This window comes from Podarcis liolepis (assembly GCF_965112155.1).
Source record: "Podarcis liolepis genome assembly, chromosome: 3".
NCBI classification, from domain to species: domain Eukaryota; kingdom Metazoa; phylum Chordata; class Lepidosauria; order Squamata; family Lacertidae; genus Podarcis; species Podarcis liolepis.
In genome coordinates, this window is record NC_139557.1 from 61069520 (window position 1) to 61082695 (window position 13176).

The 13176-nt window shown below is 40.7% G+C and overlaps 1 protein-coding gene across 2 annotated transcripts in view; it reads right to left on the bottom strand.

Annotated features, from left to right (window-relative positions):
* Positions 1-3352: 3352 nt before the first annotated feature.
* Positions 3353-13176, bottom strand: part of STX7 (syntaxin 7) — a 28744-nt gene continuing 18920 nt past the window's right edge. For both annotated transcript variants that reach the window (XM_083498213.1, XM_083498214.1), the window contains exons 5-10: positions 11950-12087; positions 10101-10153; positions 9605-9695; positions 8772-8844; positions 7322-7404; positions 3353-5367 (exon numbers count right to left, since the gene is read on the bottom strand). In XM_083498213.1, coding sequence (XP_083354339.1) covers positions 5272-5367; positions 7322-7404; positions 8772-8844; positions 9605-9695; positions 10101-10153; positions 11950-12087 — 534 coding nt within the window. In that variant the 3' untranslated portion in view covers positions 3353-5271. The remainder of the gene's footprint in view (positions 5368-7321; positions 7405-8771; positions 8845-9604; positions 9696-10100; positions 10154-11949; positions 12088-13176) is intronic.

Below are 13176 nucleotides of genomic sequence, written 5' to 3' on the forward strand. Positions count from 1 at the left end.
CCAGCATTTGTCCACAGACAGGGAAACATGTGGCCAGCATGTCTAAACTGTTTCTGGTGCATGGAACAGTGTGATGAGTGCCCGAGCACACAAAAATGCTGTTTACCTTCCTGCCACAGCCTTACCTATTTATCTACTCACGCTGGAAAGCTTTCAAACTCCTAGGTTGGCAGGATCTGGGACAAAGCAATGGGAGCTCACCCCGTCATGCAGATTTGAATTGCTGACCTTGTAATCTGCAAGCCCAAGAGGTTCGGTGGTTTTAGACCCACATCCCAACATACCTAAAAGACAATTTCCAAGTCCAGTACAGGCCCAGGCTAGGATAAAATCCTCCACTTAAAAGGTTAGTTGGGAAAGGAAAATCTTCAACAGGTGCCAAAAAGATAATAGGGGTAGCACCTGCCTGATATGTTAAAGGGGTGTGTTGTTGATATGCTTCAATCTTCAGTCCTAATCTCTGCCTCTAAAGGACTGTGAACTGAAACCAAATGTTGGAATACTTCTGTCTCTTTTGTCAACTGGTGTATTGCTTAATTTCACTTTGAAGTGTACAGCTTTGGGATCACTTCCTATACTTGTGATTTGATGGACAATAATAATACACCATAAAATGACATTTTTGTGAGCGCATGAGTGAGCCCTGCATTTGCAGATTTACTTGAAACATTTCTGCTTCAGCCTTTACTCTTGCAACAAAGACTTGGTGTGTTCCACTTCTCCCTCCCTCCCTCCCTCCGAGCTGCCAGCTGCATGTGTTGTTCAATCTTTGATAGCAACTCAGGTCTTTAGGACAAGGATGGGGAACTTGTGGTCCTCCAGACAGTTGGACTCCTAACTCTCATCAAACCTAGCTGACATGGCCAATGGTCAGGGACGATGGGAGCTGTGGTCCATCATCATTTGGAGGGCTACAGGTTTCCCATCTCTGTAATAGGTCATCAGGTGCACTAGATGCTACTATGTCTCTATAACCAGTTTATACATTATAGCTTAATCTCCTAGCAAACATGAAAGTATTTACCATTGGAGGTTTCTTGCGGCTACAGGTTACCTAGGGAATATTTACAAGGCTAGTACTTTTCAGAGTCTAAAATAGAATGCAGACATTTTTCAGCCAAGTCTTTTATTTCATTCTAAATAGGTACTTGTGGCTAAGTGACATGTCCAACCCCACCTTCTGACATTAAATCCCAGGTGTTTGATATTGGATTTAAATATCTAAAGCAAATTGGTACAAATTCCTCTTAAGGAATTAAATTGCAATGTCTGAGGTTTTGCTGTTGTTGTCCTGGAATTAAAATGGTACTTTAAAAAAGAAATCCCTTAAACCCAAAATATGTACAACACAAACTCTCTTAAACTAGTCAAAACAAGTCTTGCCTACTAATGAAGCTGGCAATGAAACAGAAGCCAAAACAAGTCTGGGGATAAGAGGCAATTTCGATATCCACTTTTCATGTGCGTGCAAAGGAAAGGGAGATACTGAGATACAACAAGAAAACAGGAGCCTTTTGGCCTTTTACCTTTGGAAGGTACGTTTAAATGATACCACAACATATGATTAGGTGGCTAGGGTTTAAATCGCTGCTCAGACATAAAGCTTCATAAATACAATGCAGGTATAAAGAGCCACATTCTCTTGTGCAGCATGCATTCCTTTATCCCTTCTGTACTGTGGAGGAAGATCTACATAAACATACGCACACATTACTTTTGGGGTAATAAATTAATGAAAGGTGTGCAAACATCACTTCCCCAAGGGAAGCCCCAATGATGGCAAAACCAGGAGGCTGTAACAACCCTCTGGTTCGCGTTGCAATGCATCATTCTGACGTTTCTCCTTCAACTGCACAGGTCACTGAAAGAGCTGCGTGAAATGCATGCTTCCTCAAGGTTAGGCCACTTTTCCATATGTGGAGAAGGGAGTGTTTATCGCAAGGAATGGGATACCATCAGAGCAAACCCATATATTACGAAGTTCCAAAAAAGCTTACAACTTTCCAAGTGTGTTGTTGGCAAATTGAACGCTGAAGAATCCAGGCAACAAGAGCATTTGGCACCCCACCTCTCACCCCACGCTATACCCTCAAAAATGGCTGAAAGGGAACATGAATAGTTCAGCCACTTTGGCATAAAAAAACTAGTGGGCATTTATACATTATTCTTGTAAATAAGAAAGGCTGAATTGCAAAATTCTAGAGCAATTTCTCCACAACAGTTGTGGGAACAAAAATACCTCATTGCACATATATTAGAGGACATTTATGGAAAGGTTTCTTATTCATTAGGACTGAGTTTTTTTCATTCTTGCACCCCTTTCCTTTGGTCATAGACAGTGCCCCAACAAGTGACAGGATCTGAGGAGCAGAATGGTGCATCTCTCCCATTGAAAACTATATGGCTAACTTTTTGCTCACCTGAATAATATACCGATGATCAGATATGGGGTTTAGGAGAAATCCAGTTCAGGCTGACTAGCAACCAGGAGGAGTCTTTACTTTCATGTCCATTAGGTTGTTCATTAGCTTAGTTCATCAAAAGCTACTTGTACTAGCATCTTTTTTAAAAATGTGCTTATTCTGAATCAGATAGGCTGAATTGATGGACAGAACAGTTGAGCTGCCTTTTGGATTCCCATTACTTCTGAGATGGACAAGGATTCTTCCAAACAATAGGTTTCTTGAGCTACTAAACATTGCTCTTTGCCTACAAGCTACTAGGGAAATTGCAAATCATCTTGTAGCTTACAGCAATTTTTAAAGCATGTTTCTAATTAGCACTGTAATGCTCTTATTAATTTATATATAGCTGGAAAAGTTAGTGCTGTGTATTGCTTTTCCTGGATTATGTTCCAGCCTAATGTTGCTTCCTTTCAAAATGCTGAGATTTTTTTCCTCATTGGTAAGCTTTATGAACAGAAGGCAATTGGCAAAGGAAGGGATGCAGGTGGCGCTGTGGTCTAAACCACTGAACCTCTTGGGCTTGCTGATCGGAAGGTCAGAGCTTTGAATCCACACAACAGGGTGAGCTCCTGTTGCTGTCCCAGCTTCTGCCAACCTAGTAGTTCGAAAGCACACCAGTGCAAGTAGATAAATAGGTACCGTTGTGGCTGGAAGGTAAATGGCATTTCTGTGCGCTCCGGCACTTGTCATGGTCCTCTGTGCACCAGAGGTGGTTTAATCATGCTGGACACATGACCCGGAAAACTGTCTGTGGACAAACGCCAGCTCCCTCAGCCTGAAAGCAAGATAAGTGCCACACCCCATAGTTGCCTCTGACTGGACTTAACCATCCAGGGGTCCTTTACCTTTTACCTTTACCTAAATGGCAAAGGACAACCTGCAAAGCATTCACTTTCAAAATTGCCTTTATTTAGATGGTGCAATCCAAATTTTGATTGTAGATACTTTCAGTGTTCCCCAAATCACAAGTCTCAGAGCTTATCATGTAAACATTGCTTCTCTATCAAACTGCATACAAAAGATGTATAAGCTAGAGATAATTTTTGTGCAATACATTTTAATTACTTCAATAATATGTTAAAAAATAACCTGATTTGTTCGCAGATAACAATGAATAACTTTTCCAATATATGTTACTACAAAATGGAACCAAAAATAATAATAATCAAGTTGTTTTTTAATAAAAAAAACTTCAGGACTCAAGAGAATTAAATTCAGCTTAATCATCGGGAAGTCAAAACTTTCCAAACTCTGTTCTGGACTCCTAGTACTTACAATGAGGGATCAATCACTTTGTTAAAAACAAAAACACCAGGTTTGATGTTTATATTGGCCTGACAGCCCTGAATTCAAGCAGTACACAACTCAGAATCTTCACTAGTCACCATCATATACAGGAATATGAAGACCAAAGTAGTAAAGATAGTGAGGTTATCCATCACCAGATCGCCTGTTGTTTTTAAAGGGTAAATGCAGAGGCAAACCCTTTCCCCTTCAGATTGGGGCCATGAAATGGGACATGGTTGATCCTGTCCCCATGCTGTATTCCCAATCCAAATGGCTTCCTTCTTCTCAGCTGCTTTGGTCCTGTGGGGGATTCTTATACAGATGCTCACAAGTATACAAATCCATGATTGTGAATCCCCCACTGCCCCAATCCAGCTGTGTTGCCTTGAGATACAAACCAACTAGAAACAGTTTTCTAGTTAGGAATGTGTACATTATTGGAAATTCAAATCAGAGAGCGAAGTTTGAAGCTAAGCCACTATACATATTAATTTCGCCCATATACTTTAAACTTCAAATACCTAACAAGTACATAAATTAAGGTGCAAATCTTAGCTAATTTTTAAATGTATTCCAAAGACTTATCTTTTAAAGATAAGTACAAACACACAGCCTATCATTATCAAACCCTTTTTGCTAGATTAGCCTTTGCCAAGTTTGCTGATACCCAGTATCAGGTTTTTAATATCAAAATATGAAGAGAAAGATACCGTTCTTTTGTAAAACAGAAACTGCACATTTAATCCAAAAAAGTTTCAGAAAGATTAAGTTAGAAAGATAACAACAGAAGCAAGGCTCCAACCTCCAGTAACCCAGTTATTAGATTTGAACTGTGCAGAGAGTCAGTCAGTGGACAGAGATTTCCACTAGTTTATGGAAAGAAATCCTTGGGACCGTGTGTGTGTGTGTGTGTGTGTGTGTGTGAGAGAGAGAGAGAGAGAGAGAGAGAGAGAGAGATCTCAGAAATGAGAAATGTTTCACTTAGTCCAGAGATACAGGTTAATAGTAACAGTCATTGAAAGTGATTGATGAATTTATTGTTGCAGTAAATTAACTTGGCCCTATAAAGTTGGGGTTTAAGCTGACATATCAAACAGTGTGTTTGACAATTTGCATCCTGCTCACAAGCCCCTCTATGATGCCCCTAAAGGGTTCAGCTGAATGACCTTGCAAGACAACTGTGTGTGTGTGTGTGTGTGTGTGTGTGTGTGTGTGTGAGAGAGAGAGAGAGAGAGAGAGAGAGAAAGCCTGGCCTACTTGATCAACAGATCCATACCTGGAGGTAAAGAGAAGAGTAGTAAGCACCATATAAGAAGTTGCCTATACCTTGATCGAGTATTGGCAAGTTACATTGCCACGATGAATTCAAATTAATCGTACTACACAAGCTGAGGGGGAAGCACTCGTGGATTAAAAATGCATCTTGTGACAAAGCAGAAGTGATAAAGATGGGCACATCATTTACTGAACAGCTTCACAATGAGACATGACTGGAAACTCTACTACGTAATTTAGCACATCATGATTTTGTTGCTCCCCAGATGATGAGGCCAAGGATAGTTGCTCCTGCAACAAGCACAAGGATGAGGATACACAATTTCTTGCGGGACTTGCGCTGTGGGGAAGCAAAAGAGGAGATTGTCAGCGTAGAAATTCCTGAACTGAATGGTTCAAAGTGCTCCATCGTCAGATGATCTACCATCCAGTTCTCACCAGTGGCATGGAAAATTGTGTTTAAACCTTTCAGACCTCAGGTGGGGATACCCATGGTTTGAATATTGCTCTTCCATTTGAAGCAAATTCCCTCCACATAGAAAACTCAACATTAACTAAACTCTACAGAACCCAAAACTGAGACAGTTCACATGTTTCGTTGAGAGACAGAGTGCAAGTTGAGAACTTGCAAGCTAGAGGTCTCTGGCGATTTCGAGATAGCAATCATGCAATCCTAACCGTGTCTACTCAGAAATAAGTCCTACAGAATTCAATGCAATTTACTGTTAGGCAAATTGGGTTAGAATTGCAGCCTTAGTCACTGTTTAGATTTACAGAAAAGACTAAGTTATGGGCACTCAATAGTTTGCTTTTAAAACCTGAAAAACCCCAACTCATAGGGAAACTTATTAAAATTTGTGGTACTTAGATCTCTCAGCAACTTTTTAGATTACACATTACTTATTCTGTTCATAAAAAGAATAATTTTACTACTGGGGAATCAGAACTAAGTAGGTTTGATGAGTGTAACATTCACAACTGTGCTAAAGTTAGTTTTCATAAATACTATACATGTGATGGGACAGTCTGTCCAATAAACATGAGAGCACACCTCTTAAAAGCCACTTGCTTTCCATTTCAGTGCAGTGTATTAAATAGGTTCATGGTCATTACGGTTAACAAGTGTTTTCAATCTGTGCCTCAGGGCTGTCCCCAGGTCAGCAGTCCTGGGCTTCCCCTTCCTTAAGGGCTTTTGCATGGCTGAAATGTATCCTTGAACTGGGATCATAGTTCTTGCTTGCCTGGAGAGAGGATGGTTTTGTGTGTGTAGAGATCTCTTGAGCTTCTTACGATTGCAACACACGACTCTTACTGTACAAAGGTAAAAGTCACATTTGTTGCTCTACCCACTTTGGTCTCTGCTCTCACCCACTTTTTGATTCTGCTGCATCCCCTGAACTTTGACCATGATGGAATGCAGCCCTAAGCCTGACAAATGTTTCCCAGTACTGTACTACATTATCAGACTGCTTTTAGATTGGGCCTTATCCTCGAAGGCCCAAGTGGTACCTGTGGATCAAACTGCATTTCCCCAACTTAGCTATCCATGAAAAGTTGCAACAAAGTGCTTGCTACAGTTATCCATCTTCTGGTCATGGCATGGTTTAATGTAATGCACTCTACATGGAGCTGCCTTCAAAGGCTTTCTGCCTGTCCAAAAGGAGCTGGCAAGGCTTCTGGTGTGTGAGTGTAATTCAAAGTGATGGTTTTCATTTAAAACCCAAGATGGCCATGCCTCAAAGCATCTGAAGGACCACCTTCTCATGTAATTCCCTTGTCATATCTGCACTAGAAGTCCTTCTCTGGATCCCTCAACTTTTTTGAGATAAGGCAGCTGGTGATTAAATTGATGCTGGCACCCATCTGTCTTTGAAGACGATGGAGCAATGTGCTTTGGAGGTTGAAAGATGGGTCCTTTTCTGTTTCAGCACCACACATCTGCAACCCAATCTGTGGAACCAAGAGGTCTGCTTGTTGCCTTCTAGGTCAGCATTCAGGAACCGTACAAAGATATTCCTGTCCATGCATGATGAGCTTTAACTCATCCCGCCTCCCTTATTACAAATGGAATGTTTTGTATGTGTGTGTTTTTTAATACGATTGTAAACTGCTCTGATTTTTTGTTGGAAAAGCAGAGCATTAAAAACGATCATTAAAAATATGGCCTAGAGGAGAGTGAGTCACCTGTACCTCACATTGCTAGCCTCTTAGTAAGTCTGAGAATTAAGCTTCAATTTTTTAATCAAAGGATGGAAAATTCCCAACATAATCTAGCTGCTTCTGCTCATATTTACCTGGTAGTCTGCTGCTCTGGACAACTGCTGATTTGCTTGCTGGACATGGACTTCAGCTGTTTCTACATTGGCTTCTATGCTGTCTTTGAGGAGAAAAATAAAACACAGAGACTTTAATCTGAAGGCAGAGTGAAATTCTCAGTAACAGATAGAGATTGCTCTGGAACCTTACATATTTAGTCCTGTTACTTGACTATGACACAGGAAAGAGGGGGCAATCCTAAGCACACTTATTTGCAAGAACGTTCAGCTGAAACAAACCAGGAAAAAACTACAGGTAACAAAGGACACGGGGCGGATGGTGGCTCATTCAGTTTAACACATACACCCTCCCGACAATACCAACCCATTGACCTCACACCCCTGCAACTTGGGTGTCTGGCTAGCATGAGAAGGGTTATGGTGATCCAACTGACTGATTCACATACCACAGGCAGTTATGGTGGGAGGCTGCTACATGTGTGGGCAGCAAGGGGCATCCCCCACAGTCCTTTGACCTGCCTTGCACTTTCTTCCAACATGGGAGTGGGGAATTGCCTGAGCCTCCACCTGAGATCATTACAATGTGCATGATTTGCTCCTGCTGGCAGTAGTCAAAGATGAGGCATTGGCAGGGACATACATATTGTACTGATACTGGGACAGGAGACAAGTTGAACTACACATTACAGTGGGTAACTTTAAGTAGTGGCAGCGGGTGGGACTCAATGCAAGATCATCATTTTTAATGGCAGCCCTCCCTTTTTTTTTTAAAGGTGTGATTCCACTCCTACTAAATGTGCTTAGGATTTTTCACCCCAACTAATAGGCTTCGGTTACACATGCAGAGAAGGAAAATGTAAGCTATTTCCCCAAGGTCTGATCATAACCAACTTGTTGAAACAGACTGTATCCTGGACAAAAATGACTGCAACTAAGGCCACCGTGGTGGCATTGCTCACCCACTCTGTATGCAGGCACAGTTTTTCTTTTTTTGAAAAAAATCTGTTTGAAAGTTCAGCGCCTTCCTGAGCTTAATGTATAGGTCTATAAAGTGTATACTTAAAACATAGATTTTTCTTATGCATAATGCTTTTTCTGTCAACTCTTCATTCTGAACATGCTCTGAATTTAATCCTAGGAGGGCACAGCTCCTTTGAAATCTGAAAAGCTGTCAAGAACCATGTAAGTTGTAATACAAGAAACCAAGCTGAAGTACACTTTCCCCACAACAAAACAGAACAGCCCCTTGAGCACATTTCATATTGTATCTCTTTTAGCCTGAAATATAAGGCAGCTACATGTCAGTTAATAAAATCCAGAAGACGCATGGGCATATTCAGATTCTTCACAAGCCAAATTTTGCCTAACCAGATGATTGGGAAACAGCTAACTCTAGCTTTTATCAAATTACCGGGAGATTTCTAGATGCTAACTGAATCCAGCTACTGTGCCCAAATGTTATGCTTACCTATCACATCTCCTTGTTCATGAATCATCATCCCCAGATCTTTAAATATTTCATTAATATCCAAAATGTCTGCCTGTAAACACAGAAGATGTTCATGTTTATACATCTCCAACAGCCCTTAGCACAACTGCAGGAATTCACTCCCAGCAACGTGTAGAAAAAAATGGAAAAAGTGACAGGACAAATGGTTGGGGGAAAGAGATGTTTGGACTACGAAACCACAAAACAGCAAGCAGCACACACAAATCCTTTAACATTCACCATGCTACTTTTAACATATTTGGAAAACAAATTGGATGTCATGTATTTGCATATGGAATGTTTTAGCTAATTAATTAGGGTATAACCATGATCAGTTCCAGTCCTGATAGCTTTGTGTTAACGAGACACCAAAGTGTTCAACTCTGTGCAATCCATGTCTTTTTTAAGGTACAATCTAGTCTCCCTGTTTTAGCTAGATAAATCAGAGGTGTAATTCCTCCAATGAAATCAATAGGATCAAGTGGGCCTAGACTGTACCATTTAGCAAAAAAATTCGTTATCTTCACTTAGACACTGTTTCACTCCATTTATGGTTTAGGAATTAAAATTCTGAAATATAGATGTACTTTGGTGAGCATGGTTCACTAGGTGGTGCAGGATAAGACCTTTCCTTTGGTTTTAGAAACTGACATTCAATCAATGACATGGAAGCACAAGACTTAAGGGCAACAAATACTGGGGTAGGGAGAACCAATACCACAAGAGAAGTTTTTTAAAACAGACTGTCAAATTAAGGAAAGAAAATTCCGCTCTTGATCTCAGTGCATTTCTAAACTGTGCCCTCTGCTCACCTCAAGCTGCCTGATGGCAGACTCTCTCTCCTCAATAAGACGAAGGTCATCTTCTGTGATTTCTTCTTCTAGTACTTGGGTCTGAGGCTGGCTATAAGTTAAAGCACAGGATATCCAAGCAGATTATTAATTAATATACTTTACACAGGAATGTTGATTGCTAGCTGCCACTGACAACCAGATTGTGGGACCTATTTGAATACCACACACAGTACCCACCGAGTGAAAGTCATTAATTGAAGCTCTTAAGAGAAAATACATATAAAAACTGTAAAGTTTTTCTAACAGAACAATGCAGGATTAAGATCACATCACACTTTGGCAATGAAAGCACCACATTTATGACACCTCATAAAAAAAAACTTCAACAGGTTTTATTGCCTACTTGTAAGTGATTTTAGAATTTATAGCAATATTATGTGTGCACAAAGTTTTTTTTACCTAGTTTACTTAATTCAATAAATGAAACAATGTCAGGTTTTACAGCACTTCCTACCTGTCCCAGGACACAAGTGTTCCTTCTTTGTAGCTTTCCTCTGGGGCACCACCCTGCAAAGTTAAGAGTTGGAAAAACAACTTATTCTGAGGCATGGAATTACATCTGCTTCAATATGACACATCCACAAAAAAGAAGGTATAAAGAAAAAGGAAAAGTTGGATCAGCCCAATTTAATTTGTGTTATATCCTTAGCACTCCCTGAAGGGGGGAAAGGAAGGCAATTGCAGGTGTAAGTTTCTACACTAGGGGAAAAAATGACTTCCTTCTGTGAACTTCTTTAACTTAACTCATCTTAGGATCCAAGTCAACGTCTCCCCCCACAAAAAAAAAATCAGTAAAAACAGAAAAGAAGCAAGATCACTTCAGTGTCATAACACTTCTTAGAACCACCTTAACTTCTTGTTCACATTAGGTTGGTCTGGGCCCTGCTAGATCTGCATACCCACCATACCCAACAGTTATGGAATATTTAATGCACAAAGTAGAGCAGCCATGATAGAATAAGATGGATTAATTTATATTCTCTTAGGTGGTGCTTTTTTTCTTTAAAATAATGTTTAGGGGTACTCTCATTTTCCTACTCATATTGAAATGCTGCCCCTCAATAAGGCCAAACTTAGATTCATAAAATGTTTAGGGGTATGCGCATCCCTGCGTCGTCCCCCCCCCCCAAGCACTGATCTTAGCACTTAGCTAGACAGGTAAAGAAAAAGTGATTTATATGTGCTGTATGCATGATATAACATTGTGCCACCAGATGGCGTCATGGAGTCCCGTTTTTTTCTACCTGTTTTCCCTGTTTAAACTTACAATGCTTTAAACTGAAACGCTTTTAGATCCAGCCTTGGGTGTCAATTCTTGCAAAAGCTTATTTCACCTTTATGCTAGTTTCTGCTGCCGTAGATGCTACTAGATGAGACCTGTTTGCAATTATGTGGAGTATCACATGGTAATTCCTACTCACGTAAATATCACTCAGCTTCAGATCAACAAACATGAGAAACCACACCGTGTTCCCCAGGCAATTGCCCGCAAACCCACATGCTGACAAAATCAGGCATGCTGACAGGGTCTTCTGGGTCCTGCATGCTATTGTATTCAAACCCAACTCTGACCACATGAAAGCTTCCCGTGTTCTATTCCACCCCAACCAAAAAGCTCCACCCTTGCTTGCGGCCCTAGGAGATTATCTGGTGCTTTAATAATAACAATTTAAAAATCCACAACTTTTTGTTACAGGTGAAATTCAAGAGCTTGTCATTCATTCACAAATGGAGCTTAGCAACTGATTGCATGTGAAACACACATTTCACCATGCATCCTAATATGGAGATAACTGCTAAAGTAGTATTAGAGCAGATAAATGATAAATTCTACCCTGATTCCTCCATTATTCTATGTAATTTGTTTATTTGTTCATTTTTTAAAATTTATGTACCACGTGATTGTAAAGAAAACCCTCAAAGCGGTTTATAAAAGGTAAAACAGTATAACCAATAAAGATTTACAAACCTACATTAAAACATGCAAAAGTTAAAACACTGAAACAGATTTTATACAGTGGTACCTAGGTTTTTGAACAGAATGTGTTACGGGAGTCCGTTCAACTCCCGGAACAGTTCTAAAACCCAAGTGTGGCTTCTGATTGGCTGCAGGAACATCCTGCAGCCAATCAGAAGCCGCGGAAGCTGCACCGGACGTTTGGCTTCCGACAATTGTTCAAAAACCAGAACACCAACTTCTGCTTTTGATCGTTCAGGAGCCGATTTTTTTGGGAGCCAAGGCGTACGGCTTCCAAGGTACAACTGTAAATGGAAACATCACACACACATTGGTATATACTTACTGATACCCTAGAGCTGGCTCGCACTCTGGCTACAAATTCTCTCTCTTTCTCAGCAGCTTGTCTTTGGACCCTCTGGAAATTCGTCAGTGCTGTAGTGAACTCATTTACAAGTCGGTCCTTCTGTATTTTTCTCTGACGCTAAGGGGCAAAATGTAATATATATTACATACGTGATAAAATGAGATAAATTTATTGTACAGTTGTTATTTAACTGGGCCAGAGTCGGTCATCTGTTTATTATTCAGTGCAGGAGTTTTCTACAAGCTGCTGGACAGAAGCAGCATATATGACTGCACATTTCATTAACGCAGACATCAAGTAAGGTCAGGGGCGATATGGACAAAAGTATTCTACACATTGATGCATCCCCGCTCTCTTTTCAACTATGCAGTGTGATGAACACACATTTATCTAAGTTATGGAAGGGCATTTTATTATTGCAAAGCCTCTGGCCACTGAATGACGCCAAAGCCTCGCACATCAAGGCTTTGGAATGGATTGCAGTGAAAGTCCAGCACTTACACAGATAGGTGGACAAGTACAGCAATTGTAAGTAGCTAGCGCCATGCCATAGCAGGATCACATGTACACCCCTTCCCCTGAAAGGGACCCACAGTAAAGATCTGCAATTAATATGCATTAACGATAGTGTAAAGGCTTCATCGCTAAGCAACAGTTCAAAATTGGCACCCCATAGCTATCCCCTAGTCCATGCTGGGTTCTAGCTTCTGACAAAGAGGCAAGAATGCAAGAGAGGCAGTCATTTAAACCAGTGTTGCCCCACCTAAGCACTACTCTATGAGAGAAATTTGGTGCTGTGTGTCCTGTAGCATAAAAATGCTACCAGGATGACAGTGGTGAGATGACTGGCAAAATAATTTTCCCTGGAGTTAACATGACGACGCCTCAATTTTTAACACGATACAGAAGAAGCTGAAGGAGAACGCTATATAATTGCACATATTTGGGCAAGTGGGAACCTGCAGCTCTCTGGATATTGTTGGGCTCCAACTCCCAAAAGCCTCAGCCAGCATGGCCAATGTTCAGTGATAACGTCCGTTGTATTCCAACAATATCTGGAGGGCTACAGTAGGGCAGGATTTCCTCTGCTTCTATTCCTTCCTCAAAGCCAGACACAGGCAGACCTGTACTCTTTCTGATGGAATAATGAGAAAATATTAAGCTATTTGTTAGAATGGCTGTAAGACAATTGCCCTGAAATGAATG